The following is a 17,422-nucleotide window of genomic DNA, read 5'->3' on the forward strand; positions in this document are numbered from 1 at the left end:
GCGCCATATGTCAGGGGTCGGTGCATGCGCCATATGTCAGTGATCATATGTCAGTGATCGGTGCATGCGCCATATGTCAGGGGGCGGTGCATGCGCCATATGTCAGGGGGCGGTGCATGCGTCATATGTCAGGGGGCGGTGCATGCGCCATATGTCAGTGATCATGTCAGTGATCGGTGCGTGCGCCATATGTCAGTGATCGGTGCAAGCGTCATATGTCAGTGATCATGTCAGTGATCGGTGCATGCGCCATATGTCAGGGGTCGGTGCATGCGCCATATGTCAGTGATCATGTGTCAGTGGTCAGTGCATGCGCCATATGTCAGGGGGCGGTGCATGCACCATATGTCAGGGGCCGTGCATGCATCATATGTCAGGGGGCGGTGCATGCGCCATATGTCAGTGATCGGTGCAAGCGTCATATGTCAGTGATCATGTCAGTGATCGGTGCATGCGCCATATGTCAGTGATCGGTGCATGCGTCATATGTCAGTGATCAGTGCATGCGCCATATGTCAGTGGTCAGTGCATGCGCCATATGTCAGTGATCAGTGCATGCGCCATATGTCAGTGATCGGTGCATGCGTCATATGTCAGTGATCAGTGCATGCGCCATATGTCAGTGATCGGTGCAAGCGTCATATGTCACTGATCATATGTCAGTGGTCGGTGCAAGCGTCATATGTCAGTGATCAGTGCATGTGCCATATGTCAGTGATCAGTGCATGTGCCATATGTCAGTGATCGTGCAAGCGCCATATGTCAGTGATCGTGCAAGCGCCATATGTCAGTGATCAGTGCATGCGTCCTATGTCAGTGGGCTGAGCATGTGTCTTATGTCAGTGGGATGAGCATGCGTCATATGTCAGTGGGCTTTGCAGGCGTCATATGTCAGTGATCGGTGCACGCGTCATATGTCAGTGGGCGGTGCACGCGTCATATGTCAGTGGGCGGTGCACGCGTCATATGTCAGTGGGCGGTGCACGCGTCATATGTCAGTGATCAGTGCACGGATCATATGTCAGTGGGCGGTGCATGCGTCATATGTCAGTGGGCGGAGCATGCGTCATATGGCAGTGGGCGGTACACGCGTCATATGTCAGTGGGCAGTGCGCGCGTCATGTCAGTGGGGGGAGCACGCGTCATATGTCAGTGGGTGGTGCATGCGTCATGTAAGTGGGTGGTGCACGCGTCATATGTCAGTGGGTGGAGCACGCGTCATATGTCATTGGGTGGAGCACGCGTCATATGTTAGTGGGCGGTGCATGCGCCATATGTCAGAGGGCAGTGCATGCGTCTTATGTCAGAGGGCGGTGCATGCGTCTTATGTCAGAGGGCGGTGCATGCGTCTTATGTCAGGGGGCGGTGCATACGTCTTATGTCAGGGGGCGGTGCATGCGTCATATGTCATGCGTCATATGATCTTCTAGTGATGCCTGAGCTGGGGGGTGTAGTAAGTGCTCTGTGCTCAGCATGTCATGTCTGATTTTCTCTCTTCTAGTGATGTCTGGGCTGGGGGTGTGGCGGGTGCTCTGCAGTAATGTCTGATTTTCTCTCTTCTAGTGATACCTGGGCTGGGAGTGTGGCAGGTGCTCTGTGCACGGCATGTAATGTCTGATTTTCTCTCTTCTAGTGATGCCTGGGCTGGGGGTGTGGCGGGTGCTCTGTGCTCGGCATGTAATGTCTGGTCTCTCTTCTAGTGATGCCTAGGCTGGAGGTGTGGCGGGTGCTCTGTGCTCGGCATGTCATGTCTGATTTTCTCTCTTCTAGTGATGCCTGAGCTGGGGGTGTGGCGGGTGCTCTGTGCTCAGCATGTAATGCCTGATTTTCTCTCTTCTAGTGATGCCTGGGGTGGGGGTGTGGTATGTGCTCTGTGCTCGGCATGTCATGTCTGATCTTCTCTCTTCTAGTGATGCCTGAGCTGGGGGAGTGGCGGGTGCCCTGTGCTCAGCATGTAATGCCTGATTTTCTCTCTTCTAGTGATGCCTGGGCTGGGGGTGTGGCGGATGCTCTGTGCTCGGCATGTAATGTCTGATCTCCTAGTGATGCCTGGGCTGGGGGTGTGGCTGGTGCTCTGTGCTCGGCATGTAACGTCTGATCTCTCTTCTAGTGATGCCTGGGCTGGGGGTGTGGCGGGTGCTCTGTACCTCTGCAGTAATGTCTGATCTCTCTTCTAGTGATGCCTGGGCTGGGACTGTGGCGGGTGCTCTGTGCTCGGCATGTAATGTCTGATTTTTTTCTCTTCTAGTGATGCCTGGGGGGTGTAGTAGGTGCTCTGTGCTCGGCATGTCATGTCTGATTTTCTCTCTTCTAGTGATGCCTGGGCTGGGGTGTGGCAGGTGCTCTGTGCTCGGCATGTCATGTCTGATCTTCTCTCTTCTAGTGATGCCTGGGTTGGGGGTGTGGCAGGTGCTCTGTGCTCGGCATGTCATGTCTGATCTTCTCTCTTCTAGTGATGCATGGGCTGGGGGTGTGGCTGATGCTCTGTGCTCGGCATGTAATGTCTGATCTCTCTTCTAGTGCTGCCTAGGCTGGGGGTGTGGCGGGTGCTCTGTGCTCTGCAGTAATGTCTGATCTCTCTTCTAGTGATGCCTGGGCTGGGTCTGTGGCGGGTGCTCTGTGCTCGGCATGTAATGTCTGATTTTCTCTCTTCTAGTGATGCCTGGGCTGGGGGTGTAGTAGGTGCTCTGTGCTCGGCATGTCATGTCTGATTTTCTCTCTTCTAGTGATGCCTGAGCTGGGGGTGTGGCGGGTGCTCTGTGCTCAGCATGTAATGTCTGATTTTCTCTCTTCTAGTGATGCCTGGGCTGGGGTTGTGGTATGTGCTCTGTGCTCGGCATGTCATGTCTGATCTTCTCTCTTCTAGTGATGCCTGGGCTGGGGGTGTGGCGGGTGCTCTGTGCTCGGCATGTAATTTTTGATCTCTCTTCTAGTGATGCCTGGGCTGGGGGTGTGGCGGGTGCTCTGTGTTCAGCATGTAATGCCTGATTTTCTCTCTTCTAGTGATGCCTGGGCTGGGGTTGTGGTATGTGCTCTGTGCTCGGCATGTCATGTCTGATCTTCTCTCTTCTAGTGATGCCTGGGCTGGGGTTGTGGTATGTGCTCTGTGCTCGGCATGTCATGTCTGATCTTCTCTCTTCTAGTGATGCCTGGGCTGTGGCTGTGGCGGATGCTCTGTGCTCGGCATGTCATGTCTGATCTTCTCTCTTCTAGTGATGCCTGTGCTGGGGGTGTGGCAGGTGCTCTGTGCTCGGCATGTAATGTCTGATCTCTCTTCTAGTGATGCCTGGGCTGGGGGTGTGGCGGGTGCTCTGTAGCAGTGATGCTCGAGTATACCCAAATTCGGATTCACCCGGTTTGAATGGACTCAAATTCAATTCATTCAGATCTGGGTCAGGGGAAAATTTGTCCGTGATTGCGAATTCAGGATTCAAAACCTGCCGAATTTAAGGGTTAATTGCAAAGCCCCTTTAAATGCCAGAATCACCAAATTTGCAGGTTATGTTAAGAAGAAAAGTGGGAGCAAGGGGAATTTTTTTTTTTCAAAAAGACCTTTTACTTTTTGAGAAAATCGATTTTAAAAGTTCAAATATACATTTAAATGCCGGTCAATGACAGATTGTGGGAAATATTTCCCAGCAGTTAATAGCAAAGGCCCCTTACATCCTAGCAACACCAAATTTGCAGAATATGTTAAAAAGATAGTGGGAAACAATATTTAAAAAAAAATTAAAAAAATTTATTTTGGGGGAATGTTCTGAGTGTGGGAAATCTGAAAAAAAAAATGACGTGGGGTCCCCCCTCCCGAGACCTCTGTAACCCCTTGTCCCCCATGTAGGCTGGGATAGCCAGAATGCGAAGCCCCGGTCGACTGGGGCTTCGCACCCTGAGCTATACCAGCCCGCATGTCCATGGTATGGGGGGGGGGGGGAGGGGCGGCCAAGGCGGTCTGTGCTCTTCAGGGGTGTGGAGGGAGGAGTCATGTCACAGGTGCTCTGCAGTAATGTCTGATTCTCTCTCTTCTAGGCGTGGCTGGGCTGGGGGTGTGGCGAATGCTCTGTGCTCGGCATGTAATGTCTGATCCTCTCTTCTAGTGATGCTTGGGCTGGGGGTGTGGCGGGTGCTCTGTGCTCTACATGTAATGTTTGATCTCTCTTCTAGTGATGCCTGGGCTGGGGGTGTGGCAGGTGCTCTGTGCTCGGCATGTAATGTTTGATCTCTCTTCTAGTGATGCCTGGGCTGGGGTTGTGGCGGGTGCTCTGTGCTCTGCATCTGATCTTCTATCTTCTAGTGATGCATGGGCTGGGGCTGTGGCGGTTGCTCTGTGCTCTGCATGTAATGTCTGATCCTCTCTCTTCTAGTGATACCTGGGCTGGGTGTGTGGCGGGTGCTCTGTGCTCTGCAGTAATGTCTGATCTCTCTTCTACTGATGCCTGGGCGGGGGTGTGGCAGGTGCTCTGTGCTCGGCATGTCATGTCTGATCTTCTCTCTTCTAGTGATGCCGTGGCTGTGGCGGGTGCTCTGTGCTCGGCATATAATGTCTGATCTTCTCTCTTCTAGTGATGCCTGGGCTAGGGGTGTGGCGGGTGCTCTGTGCTCAGCATGTAATGTCTGATTTTCTCTCTTCTAGTGATGCCTGGGCTGGGGGTGTGGCAGGTGCTCTGTGCTCGGCATTTAATGTCTGATTTTCTCTCTTCTAGTGATGCCTGGACTGGGGGTGTGGCGGTTGCACTGTGCTCGGCATGTCATGTCTGATTTTCTCTCTTCTAGTGATGCCTGGGCTGGGGATGTGGCGGGTGCTCTGTGCTCGGCATGTCATGTCTGATCTTCTCTCTTCTAATGATGCCTGGGCTGGGGGTGTGGCGGGTGCTTTGTGCTCTGCAGTAATGTCTGATCTTCTCTCTTCTAGTGATGCCTGGGCTGGGGGTGTGGCGGGTGCTCTGTGCTCGGCATGTAACGTCTGATTTTCTCTCTTCTAGTGATGCCTGGGCTGGGGGTGTGGCGGGTGCTCTGTGCTCGGCATGTAATGTCTGATCTTCTCTCTTCTAGTGATGCCTGGGCTGGGGGTGTAGCGGGTGCTCTGTGCTCGGCACGTCATGTCTAAACTTCTCTCTTCTAGTGATGCCTGGGCTGGGCTGTGGTGGGTGCTCTGTGCTCGGCACATCATGTGTAGACTTCTCTTTTCTAGTGATGCCTGGGCTGGGCTGTGGCGGGTGCTCTGTGCTCGGCACATCATGTGTAGACTTCTCTTTTCTAGTGATGCTGGGGCTGTGGCGGGTGCTCTGTGCTCGGCATGTAATGTCTGATCTTCTCTTTTCTAGTGATGCCTGGACTGGGGCTGTGGCGGGTGCTCTGTGCTCGGCATGTAATGTCTGATCTTCTCTCTTCTAGTGATGCCTGGGCTGGGAGTGTGGCAGGTGCTCTGTGTTTGGCATGTAATGTCTGATCTTCTCTCTTCTAGTGATGCCTGGGCTGGGGGTGTGGCGGGTGCTCTGTGCTCGGCATGTAATGTCTGATCTTCTCTCTTCTAGTGATGCCTGGGCTGGGGGTGTGGCGGGTGCTCTGTGCTCGGCGTGTAATGTCTGATCTTCTCTATTCTAGTGATGCCTGGGCTGGGAGTGTGGCAGGTGCTCTGTGCTCGGCATGTAATGTCTGATCTTCTCTCTTCTAGTGATGCCTGGGCTGGGGGTGTGGCGCGTGCTGTACGCCGGCATGTAATGTCTGATCTTCTCTCTTCTAGTGATGCCTGGGCTGGGGGTGTGGCGGGTGCTTTGTGCTCTGCAGTAATGTCTGATCTTCTCTCTTCTAGTGATGCCTGGGCTGGGGGTGTGGCGGGTGCTCTGTGCTCGGCACGTCATGTCTAGACTTCTCTCTTCTAGTGATGCCTGGGCTGGGGGTGTGGCGGGTGCTCTGTGCTCGGCACGTCATGTCTAGACTTCTCTCTTCTAGTGATGCTGGGGCTGTGGCGGGTGCTCTGTGCTCGGCATGTAATGTCTGATCTTCTCTCTTCTAGTGATGCCTGGGCTGGGGGTGTGGCGGGTGCTCTGTGCTCGGCGTGTAATGTCTGATCTTCTCTCTTCTAGTGATGCCTGGGCTGGGGGTGTGGTGGGTGCTCTGTGCTCGGCGTGTAATGTCTGATCTTCTCTCTTCTAGTGATGCCTGGGCTGGGGGTGTGGTGGGTGCTCTGTGCTCGGCGTGTAATGTCTGATCTTCTCTCTTCTAGTGATGCCTGGGCTGGGGGTGTGGCGGGTGCTGTACGCCGGCCTGGCCGTAAGATATGCTGGAACATTTCGCTCTTCTCTGGCACTTGCAGACACCTGGGGTCACCATCGGACGGGCCGTCAGCAGCCACAGGTGAGATCATCCATAGAGATCACTGAATACATGGAGGCCACACACTTCTCTCTACTATTCCCACCATTCTGTGGCCACACCCACTTCCCACTGATCGCCTGCTCAGGAAACACAGCTTAGCCAATCAGCAGCTTTGTGACTGCACTGCCATGCAGGTACACACTAAACTCAAGCCCTCCCCCATCAACCCCATAACCCCTCCCCATCAACTTCATAACCCCTCCCCATCAACCCCATTACCTCTCCCACATCAACCCCATAGCCCCTCCCCATCAACCCCATAGCCCCTCCCCATCAACCCCATAGCCCCTCCCCATCAACCCCATAACCCCCCCAATCAACCCCATAACCCCCCCCATCAACCCCATAACCCCTCCCACATAAACCCCATAACCCCTCCCCATCAACCTCATAACCCCTCGCCATCAACTCCATAACCCCTCCCACATCAACCCCATAACCCCTCCCACATCAACCCCATAACCCCTCCCCATCAACTTCATAGCCCCTCCCCATCAACCCCATTACCCCTCCCACATCAACCCCATAACCCCTCCCCATCAACCCTATTACCTCTCCCACATATACCCTATAATCCCTTCCAATCAACTTCATAACCCCTCCCCCATCAACCCCATAACCCCTCCCATTGCAACTGCACAATCCCTACCTCATCCAACCAATAACTCCTGAGACACACACATATACTGTATACATGATTTAGTCTAGGACTGGTGGTGAGGCACCACTTCTAGTGTGATACAGACTCACTGCCTCCTGATTGGCTGTCTTCTCTCTCCCCAGCGGCCATATTGTGCCAGTGATGAGGTCCAGAAAGCACAGCAGGCGGCTGCTCAGGGGACGTCTGACACCATTTTCTCCCGTATCCTAGACAAATCCCTCCCAGCTGACATCATCTATGAGGACAAGCAGGTAACAGAGAGGATCATGGGAGTCCCTCCCCCGCAGAACAGGTTCCACCGAGTAACCGCCTCTTGTCTCTCTTGCAGTGTATGGCTTTCCGAGATGTGTCCCCGCAGGCTCCCATCCATTTCCTGGTCATTCCTAAAATCCCAATTCCTAGAATAAGTCAGGTGTCAGCAGATGACACTCAGGTAAGTGTCCAGAATCCGCTGCTCATGTTTGCCGTTCAACTGAGGGCCTTCCATCTACGGAGAAAAGGGGCTGAGTGCTGGCTGGTGACTTCCCATACAATACAATCGTCTTCACGTTCCTGTAGATCTGCCAGGTCTGCTCATTTTTAAACGTTGCGATAAACTGGTTGTCATATTACTATTTATTGCTAGGCGTGGAGGGGAGGAGTCATGTCACAGGTGCTCTGCAGTAATGTCTGATCCTCTCTCTTCTAGGCGTGGCTGGGCTGGGGGTGTGGCAGGTGGTCTGTGCTCTGCAGGGGTGTGGAGGAGAGGAGTCATGTCACTGGTGCTCTGCAGTAATGTCTGATCCTCTCTCTTCTAGGCGTGGCTGGGCTGGGGGGGTGGCAGGCGGTCTGTGCTCTGCAGGGGTGGGGAGAGGAGGAGTCATGTCACAGGTGCTCTGCAGTAATGTATGATCCTCTCTCTTCTAGGCATTGCTGGGCTGGGGGTGTGGCAGGTGGTCTGTGCTCTGCAGGGGTGGGGAGAGGAGGAGTCATGTCACAGGTGCTCTGCAGTAATGTATGATCCTCTCTCTTCTAGGCATTGCTGGGCTGGGGGTGTGGCAGGTGGTCTGTGCTCTGCAGGGATGTGGAGGGCAGGAGTCATGTCACAGGTGCTCTGCAATAATGTCTGATCCTCTCTCTTCCAGGCATGGCTGAGCTGGGGGTGTGGCAGGTGGTCTGTGCTCTGCAGGGGTGTGGAGGAGAGGAGTCATGTCACAGGTGCTCTTCAGTAATGTCTGATCCTCTCTCTTCTAGGTATGGCTGGGCTGGGGGTGTGGCAGGTGGTCTGTGCTCTCCAGGGGTGTGGAGGAGAGGAGTCATGTCACAGGTGTTCTGCAGTAATGTCTGATTCTCTTTCTTCTAGGCGTGGCTGGGCTGGGGGTGTGGCAGGTGGTCTGTGCTCTGCAGGGGTGTGGAGGGGAGGAGTCATGTCACAGGTGCTCTGCAGTATTGTCTGATCCTCCCTCTTGTAGGTGTGGCTGGGCTGGGGGTGTGGCAGGTGGTCTGTGCTTTGCATGGGGTGGGGAGAGGAGGATTCATGTCACAGGAGCTCTGCAGTTATGTCTGATCCTCTCTCTTCTAGGCGTGGCTGGGCTGGGGGTGTGGCAGGTGGTCTGTACTCTGAAGGGGTGGGGAGAGGAGGAATCATGTCACAGGTGCTCTGCAGTAATGTCTGATCCTCTCTCTTGTAGGTGTGGCTGGGCTGGGGGGGGGGGGGGTGGCAGGTGGTCTGTGCTCTGCAGGGGTGGGGAGAGGCGGAGTCATGTCACAGGTACTCTGCAGTAATGTCTGATCCTCTCTCTTCTAGGCATGGCTGGGCTGGGGGTGTGGCAGGTGGTCTGTGCTCTGCAGGGGTGGGGAGAGGAGGAGTCATGTCACAGGTGCTCTGCAGTAATGTCTGATCCTCTCTCTTCTAGGCGTGGCTTGGCTGAGGGTGTGGCAGGTGGTCTGTGCTCTGCAGGGGTGTGGAGGGGAGGAGTCATGTCACATGTGCTCTGCAGTAATGTTTGATCCTCTCTCTTCTAGGCGTGGTTGGTCTGGGGGTGTGGCAGGTGGTCTGTGCTCTGCAGGGGTGTGGAGGGGAGGAGTCATGTCACAGGTGCTCTGCAGTAATGTCTGATCCTCTCTCTTCTAGGCGTGGCTTGGCTGAGGGTGTGACAGGTGGTCTGCTCTGCAGGGGTGTGGAGGGGAGGATTCATGTCATAGGTGCTCTGCAGTAATGTCTGATACTCTCTCTTCTAGGTGTGCAGGTGGTCTGTGCTCTGCAGGGGTGTGGAGAGGAGGAGTTATGTCACATGTGCTCTGCAGTAATGTCTGATCCTCTCTCTTCTAGGTGTGGCTGGGCTGGGGGTTTGGCTGGTGGTCTGTGCTCTGCATGGGGTGTGGAGGGGAGGAGTCATGTTGCAGGTGCTCTGCAGTAATGTCTGATCCTCTCTCTTCTAGGCGTGGCTGGGCTGGGGGTGTGGCAGGTGGTCTGTGCTCTGCAGGGGTGGGGAGAGGAGGAGTCATGTCACAGGTGCTCTGCAGTAATGTCTGATCCTTTCTCTTCTAGGCGTGGCTGGGCTGAGGGTGTGGCAGGTGGTCTGTGCTCTGCTGGGGTGGGGAGAGGAGGAGTCATGTCAAAGGTGCTCTGCAGTAATGTCTGATCCTCTCTTCTAGTTGTGGCTGAGCTGGGGGTGTGGCAGGTGGTCTGTGCTCTGCAGGGGTGTGGAGGGGTGGAGTCATGTCACAGGTGCTCTGCAGTAATGTCTGATCATCTCTCTTCTAGGCATGGCTGGGGGTGTGCCAGGTGGTCTGTATCTGCAGGGGTGTGGAGGGGAGGAGTCATGTCACATGTGCTCTGCAGTAATGTTTGATCCTCTCTCTTCTAGGCGTGGCTGGTCTGGGGGTGTGGCAGGTGGTCTGTGCTCTGCAGGGGTGTGGAGGGGAGGAGTCATGTCACAGGTGTTCTGCAGTAATGTGTGATCCTCTCTCTTCTAGGTGTGGCTTGGCTGAGGGTGTGGCAGGTAGTCTGTGCTCTGCAGGGGTGTGGAGAGGAGGAGTTATGTCACATGTGCTCTGCAGTAATGTCTGATCCTCTCTCTTCTAGGTGTGGCTGGGCTGGGGGTGTGGCTGGTGGTCTGTGCTCTGCATGGGGTGTGGAGGGGAGGAGTCATGTTGCAGGTGCTCTGCAGTAATGTCTGATCCCCTCTCTTCTAGGCGTGGCTGGGCTGGGGGTGTGGCAGGTGGTCTTTGCTCTGCAGCGTTGGGGAGAGGAGTAGTCGTGTCGCAGATGCCCTGCAGTAATGTCTGATCTTCTCTCTTCTAGGCATGGCTTTGCTGGGGGTGTGGCAGGTGGTCTGTGCTCTGCAGGGGTGGGGAGAGGAGGAGTCATGTCACAGGTTCTCTGCAGTAATGTCTGATCCTTTCTCTTCTAGGCGTGGCTTGGCTGAGGGTGTGGCAGGTAGTCTGTGCTCTGCTGGGGTGGGGAGAGGAGGAGTCATGTCACAGGTGCTCTGCAGTAATGTCTGATCCTCTCTTCTAGTTGTGGCTGAGCTGGGGGTGTGGCAGGTGGTCTGTGCTCTGCAGGGGTGGGGAGAGGAGGAGTCATGTCACAGGTTCTCTGCAGTAATGTCTGATCCTTTCTCTTCTAGGCGTGGCTTGGCTGAGGGTGTGGCAGGTGGTCTGTGCTCTGCACGGGTGTGGAGGGGAGGCGTCATGTCACAGGAGCTCTGCAGTAATATCTGATCCTCTCTCTTCTAGGCGTGGCTGGGGTGTTGCAGGTGGTCTGTGCTCTGCAGTTATGTCTGATCCTCTCTCTTCTAGGCGTGGCTGGGCTGGGGGTGTGGCAGGTGGTCTGTGCTCTGCAGGGGTGGGGAGAGGAGGAGTCATGTCACAGGTGCTCTGCAGTAATGTCTGATCCTCTCTCTTCTAGGCGTGGCTGGGGTGTGGCAGGTGGTCTGTGCTCTGCATGGGGTGGGGAGAGGAGGAGTCACGTCACAGGTGCTGTGCAGTAATGTCTGATCCTCTCTCTTCTAGGCATGGCTGGGGTGTGGCAGGTGGTCTGTGCTCTGCAGGGGTGTGGAGGGGAGAAGTCATGTCACAGGTGCTCTGCAGTAATGTCTGATCCTCTCTCTTCTAGGCGTGGCTTGGCTGAGGGTGTGACAGGTGGTCTGCTCTGCAGGGGTGTGGAGGGGAGGAGTCATGTCATAGGTGCTCTGCAGTAATGTCTGATCCTCTCTCTTCTAGGTGTGGCTTGGCTGAGGGTTTGGCAGGTGGTCTGTGCTCTGCAGGGGTGTGGAGAGGAGGAGTCATGTCACATGTGCTCTGCAGTAATGTCTGATCCTCTCTCTTCTAGGTGTGGTTGGGCTCTGGGGGTGTGGCTGGTGGTCTGTGCTCTCCATGGGGTGTGGAGGGGAGGAGTCATGTTGCAGGTGCTCTGCAGTAATGTCTGATCCTCTCTCTTCTAGGCGTGGCTGGGCTGGCGGTGTGGCAGGGGGTCTGTGCTCTGCAGGGGTGGGGAGAGGAGTCGTCGTGTCGCAGGTGTTATGCAGTAATGTCTGATCCTCTCTCTTCTAGGCATGGCTTGGCTGGGGGTGTGGCAGGTGGTCTGTGCTCTGCAGGGGTGGGGAGAGGAGGAGTCTGCAGTAATGTCTGATCCTCTCTCTTCTAGGTGTGGCTGGGCTGGGGGTGTGGCAGGTGGACTGTGCTCTGCAGGGGTGGGGAGAAGAGGAGTCATGTCACAGGTTCTCTGCACTAATGTCTGATCCTCTCTCTTCTAGGCGTGGCTGGGCTGGGGGTGTTGCAGGTGGTCTGTGCTCTGCTGGGGTGGGGAGAGGAGGAGTCATGTCACAGGTGCTCTGCAGTAATGTCTGATCCTCTCTTCTAGTTGTGGCTGTGCTGGGGGTGTGGCAGGTGGTCTGTGCTCTTCAGGGGTGTGGAGGGGAGGAGTCATGTCACAGGAGTTCTGCAGTAATGTCTGATCCTCTCTCTTTTAGGCGTGGCTGGGGTGTTGCAGGTGGTCTGTGCTCTGCAGTTATGTCTGATCCTCTCTCTTCTAGGCTTGGCTGGGCTGGGGGTGTTGCAGGTGGTCTGTGCTCTGCAGGGGTGTGGAGAGGAGGAGTCATGTCACAGGTGCTCTGCAGTAATGTCTTATCCTCTCTCTTCTAGGCGTGGCTGTAGTGTGGCAGGTGGTCTGTGCTCTGCATGGGGTGGGGAGAGGAGGAGTCATGTCACAGGTGCTCTGCAGTAATGTCTGATCCTCTCTCTTGTAGGCGTGTCTGGGCTGGGGGTGTGGCAGATGGTCTGTGCTCTGCAGGGGTGTGGAGGGGAGAAGTCATGTCACAGGTGCTCTGCAGTAATGTCTGATCCTCTCTCTTCTAGGTGTGGCTTGGCTGAGGGTTTGGCAGGTGGTCTGTGCTCTGCAGGGGTGTGGAGAGGAGGAGTCATGTCACATGTGCTCTGCAGTAATGTCTGATCCTCTCTCTTCTAGGTGTGGTTGGGCTCTGGGGGTGTGGCTGGTGGTCTGTGCTCTCCATGGGGTGTGGAGGGGAGGAGTCATGTTGCAGGTGCTCTGCAGTAATGTCTGATCCTCTCTCTTCTAGGCGTGGCTGGGCTGGCGGTGTGGCAGGGGGTCTGTGCTCTGCAGGGGTGGGGAGAGGAGTCGTCGTGTCGCAGGTGTTATGCAGTAATGTCTGATCCTCTCTCTTCTAGGCATGGCTTGGCTGGGGGTGTGGCAGGTGGTCTGTGCTCTGCAGGGGTGGGGAGAGGAGGAGTCTGCAGTAATGTCTGATCCTCTCTCTTCTAGGTGTGGCTGGGCTGGGGGTGTGGCAGGTGGACTGTGCTCTGCAGGGGTGGGGAGAAGAGGAGTCATGTCACAGGTTCTCTGCAGTAATGTCTGATCCTCTCTCTTCTAGGCGTGGCTGGGCTGGGGGTGTTGCAGGTGGTCTGTGCTCTGCTGGGGTGGGGAGAGGAGGAGTCATGTCACAGGTGCTCTGCAGTAATGTCTGATCCTCTCTTCTAGTTGTGGCTGTGCTGGGGGTGTGGCAGGTGGTCTGTGCTCTGCAGGGGTGTGGAGGGGAGGAGTCATGTCACAGGAGTTCTGCAGTAATGTCTGATCCTCTCTCTTTTAGGCGTGGCTGGGGTGTTGCAGGTGGTCTGTGCTCTGCAGTTATGTCTGATCCTCTCTCTTCTAGGCTTGGCTGGGCTGGGGGTGTTGCAGGTGGTCTGTGCTCTGCAGGGGTGTGGAGAGGAGGAGTCATGTCACAGGTGCTCTGCAGTAATGTCTTATCCTCTCTCTTCTAGGCGTGGCTGTAGTGTGGCAGGTGGTCTGTGCTCTGCATGGGGTGGGGAGAGGAGGAGTCATGTCACAGGTGCTCTGCAGTAATGTCTGATCCTCTCTCTTGTAGGCGTGTCTGGGCTGGGGGTGTGGCAGAGGGTCTGTGCTCTGCAGGGGTGTGGAGGGGAGGAGTCATGTCACAGGTGCTCTGCAGTAATGTCTGATCCTCTCTCTTCTAGGCGTAGCGGGGATGGGGGTGTGGCAGGTGGTCTGTGCTCTGCATGGGGTGTGGAGGGGAGGAGTCATGTTGCAGCTGCTCTGCTCTGTAGTAATGTCTAATCCTCTCTCTTCTAGGCGTGGCTGGGCTGGGGGTGTGGCATGTGGTCTGTGCTCTGCATGAGGTGTGGAGGGGAGGAGTCATGTCACAGGTGCTCTTCAGTAATGTCCGATCCTCTCTCTTCTAGGCGTGGCTGGGGGTGTGGCAGGTGCTCTGCAGGGGTGTGGAGGGGAGGAGTCGTGTCACCTGTGCTCTCCCCCTGCTAGGCATGCTCTGTGATTGCCCCTCCCCCCTTCCGCTGGGCACGCTCTGTGATTGACAGTGCATTGAGCAGCCTTTGAAGCTTCTAGCTGTTACAGTCTATATTAACAAGCAATTTTACAGAGACACATCGGTCCAATCACCGTTCACATACATTGCCATGATCACTCAAACGATTGCTCTCAATTGCCGTGGTTGCTGAAGATGCACCGGAAATGATCAGTCATCGCTGCAGATTCCCTGATTAGTTTCTGGGCTCAGGAAGGACTTTTGGTGTCATCTGACAGAAAACCCAAAATGCCCCTACACATCCAATCTCATGTTGGACTGCAATCGAAAATTGGAGTGTGATTACTTACGATTCTGCTGTGACATGTGGATGATAGGAGTAGTTGGCGTGGAGGATAGGAGTAGTTGGTGTGGAGGATAGGAGTCGTTAGTGCGAGGTGTGGAGGATGGGAGTAGTTGGTGTGGAGGAAGGAGTAGTTGGCGTGGAGGATAGGAGTAGTTGGCGTGGAGGATAGGAGTAGTTGGCGTGGAGGATGGGAGTAGTTGGCGTGGAGGATGGGAGTAGTTGGTGTGGAGGATAGGAGTCATTGGGGAGGGGAGGATGGGAGTAGTTGGTGTGGAGGATGGGAGTAGTTGGTGTGGAGGATAGGAGTAGTTGGTGTGGAGGATAGGAGTCATTGGGGAGGGGAGGATGGGAGTAGTTGGTGTGGAGGATGGGAGTAGTTGGCGTGGAGGATGGGAGTAGTTGGTGTGGAGGATAGGAGTCATTGGGGAGGGGAGGATGGGAGTAGTTGGTGTGGAGGATGGGAGTAGTTGGCGTGGAGGATAGGAGTAGTTGGCGTGGAGGATAGGAGTAGTTGGCGTGGAGGATGGGAGTAGTTGGCGTGGAGGATGGGAGTAGTTGGTGTGGAGGATGGGAGTAGTTGGTGTGGAGGATAGGAGTAGTTGGCGTGGAGGATAGGAGTAGTTGGCGTGGAGGATGGGAGTAGTTGGCGTGGAGGATGGGAGTAGTTGGTGTGGAGGATAGGAGTCATTGGGGAGGGGAGGATGGGAGTAGTTGGTGTGGAGGATGGGAGTAGTTGGTGTGGAGGATAGGAGTAGTTGGTGTAGAGGATAGGAGTAGTTGGCGTGGAGGATGGGAGTAGTTGGTGTGGAGGATAGGAGTAGTTGGCGTGGAGGATGGGAGTAGTTGGCGTGGAGGATAGGAGTAGTTGGTGTGGAGGATAGGAGTCATTGGGGAGGGGAGGATGGGAGTAGTTGGCATGGAGGACAGGAGTACTTGGTGTGGCGGATAGGAGTCATTGGGGAGGGGAGGATGGGAGTAGTTGGTGTGGAGGATAGGAGTCGTTGGTGCAGGGAGGGGAGGATTGGAGTAGTTGGTGTAGAGGATTGGAGTAGTTGGGGAGGGGAGGATGGGAGTAGTTGGTGTGGAGGATGGGAGTAGTTGGGGAGGGGAGGATGGGAGTAGTTGGTGTGGAGGATAGGAGTAGTTGGTGTGGAGGATGGGAGTAGTTGGTGTGGAGGATGGGAGTAGTTGGTGTGGAGGATAGGAGTAGTCGTTATGGAGGATGGGAGTAGTTGTTATGGAGTGTAGAGCAGAGTTGATAATCAGGATTCTCCTCTTGTCTGCTCAGCTCCTGGGTCACCTCCTGGTCACTGCGAGTATCCTGGCAAAGAAGGAGGGGCTAAAAGACGGCTACCGGATTGGTAAGTGCTATTAATTATATATACCTAAGATAATTTAATATCCCTCAACGCAGCAATAGCAACCCCGTTCCCCAACACCGTACAACATACAGAGGCACAGGGTATATGCAGTACCCCAACCTTCTACAGGTCTAATGGAACTCGCTGTGTGACCTGTATCTGACCACTGGGGGGCAGTACTCAGCTACATAATAATCATGACTGCTTGCCTATAATAGGAGTGCTGAGACAGGTGAGCGGCGATCGCTGCAGACGGAGCGCATCCACTAAGCGGTCACCATGTCCATCCGCTCAGGTGGGAACCGAACAGAAATGTACAGATTTATGTGTGAACCCAGCCACAGAAACACATGCAAAACTGACTGGACACCTTTCTATGTGTGAACCCAAATGTGGCCTCCCCCTCCCCAGATCACCAGTGCGAGGGTTACACCCACCTTTCCTCCAGGGCCCGCGGTGTGTCCATCCCTCCAGGGCCCGCGGTGTGTCCATCCCCTCCAGGGCCCGCGGTGTGTCCATCTCCTCCAGGGCCACTGGTCTGTCCATCCCTCCAGGGCCCGCGGTGTGTCCATCCCCTCCAGGGCCCGCGGTGTGTCCATCCCTCCAGTGCCTGCTGTGTGTCCATCCCCTCCAGGGCCCACGGTATATGTGTCCATCCCCCTCAGGGCCACTGGTCTGTCCATCCCTCCAGGGCCCGCGGTGTGTCCATCCCCTCCAGGGCCCGCGGTGTGTCCATCCCCTCCAGGGCCCGCGGTGTGTCCATCCCCTCCAGGGCCCGCGGTGTGTCCATCCCCTCCAGGGCCCGCGGTGTGTCCATCCGCTCCAGGGCCCGTGGTGTGTCCATCCCCTCCAGGGCCCGCGGTGTGTCCATCCCCTCCAGGGCCCGCGGTGTGTCCATCCGCTCCAGAGCCCGCACTCACCAACCTCCCCATGCCCACGAGTCCTTACATCTCCCACACCAGGGTCACTCCCCCCTCTTCCCCACCCCCCTCCTCTCCCCTCCCCCTAGGGCCATAGGACTGTGTATAGCCCTCATGTACAGTAGTTGGCTGATGGTGTAATGGTTAAGGGCTCTGCCTCTGACGCAGGAGACCAGGGTACGAATCTCGGCTCTGCCTGTTCAGTAAGCCAGCACCTATTCAGTAGGAGACCTTTGGCAAGTCTCCCTTACACTGCTACTGCCAATAGAGCTCCCCCTAGTGGCTGCAGCTCTGGTGCTTTGAGTCCGCAAGGAGAAAAGCGCAATATAAATGTTATTTGTCTTGTCTCATAGCACATTCCTCCTCTCTGCTTGTGTCTTGCAGTGATCAATGATGGCCGGTTGGGCTCACAGTCGGTGTATCACCTCCACATACACGTGATTGGTGGGCGGCAGATGGGCTGGCCTCCAGGATGACCTGAGAATCCCAAGGATGGAGATGTCAGAGACAAATGTGCCAACCAATAAACGTCTTATGGATCCCTCATCTGCCTGAGTGTCTGTGTATGTCCTGATGGGGGAGGGGACTCAATACCAGCCTGAGCGTTATCAGGAGCGTGCACACACACATACATGCTGAGGCCAGGACTGTATATGGAGGCTGCCACATCTATTTCCATCTAATACCAGCCTGAGCGTTATCAGGAGCTTCACACACACATACATGCTGAGGCCAGGACTGTATATGGAGGCCGCCACATCTATTCCCATCTAAGCAATACCAGTTGCCTGGCTATCCTGCCGATCCTCTGTCTCTAATACTATTAGCCATAGCCCCTGAACAAGCATGCAGCAGAACAGCTGTTTCTGGCATTATTGTCAGATCTGACAAGATTAGCTGCATGCTTGTTTCTGGTGTAATCCAGACGCATACATATGAAATCAGCGCGGGAGACTTGGGCGCAGTATACAGTCGGT

General features: G+C 55.4%; 1 protein-coding gene across 1 annotated transcript in view; it reads left to right on the plus strand.

Moving 5' to 3' along the window:
• The window catches only part of LOC137561460 (uncharacterized HIT-like protein Synpcc7942_1390), a 42,404-nt gene extending 25,413 nt beyond the window's left edge, over nucleotides 1-16,991 (plus strand). The window contains exons 2-6 of the mRNA XM_068272757.1: nucleotides 6,224-6,354; nucleotides 7,159-7,287; nucleotides 7,365-7,469; nucleotides 15,453-15,525; nucleotides 16,830-16,991. Of these exons, the coding sequence (XP_068128858.1) occupies nucleotides 6,224-6,354; nucleotides 7,159-7,287; nucleotides 7,365-7,469; nucleotides 15,453-15,525; nucleotides 16,830-16,921 (530 nt within the window). The 3' untranslated portion in view covers nucleotides 16,922-16,991. The remainder of the gene's footprint in view (nucleotides 1-6,223; nucleotides 6,355-7,158; nucleotides 7,288-7,364; nucleotides 7,470-15,452; nucleotides 15,526-16,829) is intronic.
• Nucleotides 16,992-17,422: the final 431 nt, after the last annotated feature.

This window comes from Hyperolius riggenbachi, chromosome 1 (assembly GCF_040937935.1).
Source record: "Hyperolius riggenbachi isolate aHypRig1 chromosome 1, aHypRig1.pri, whole genome shotgun sequence".
NCBI lineage: Eukaryota > Metazoa > Chordata > Amphibia > Anura > Hyperoliidae > Hyperolius > Hyperolius riggenbachi.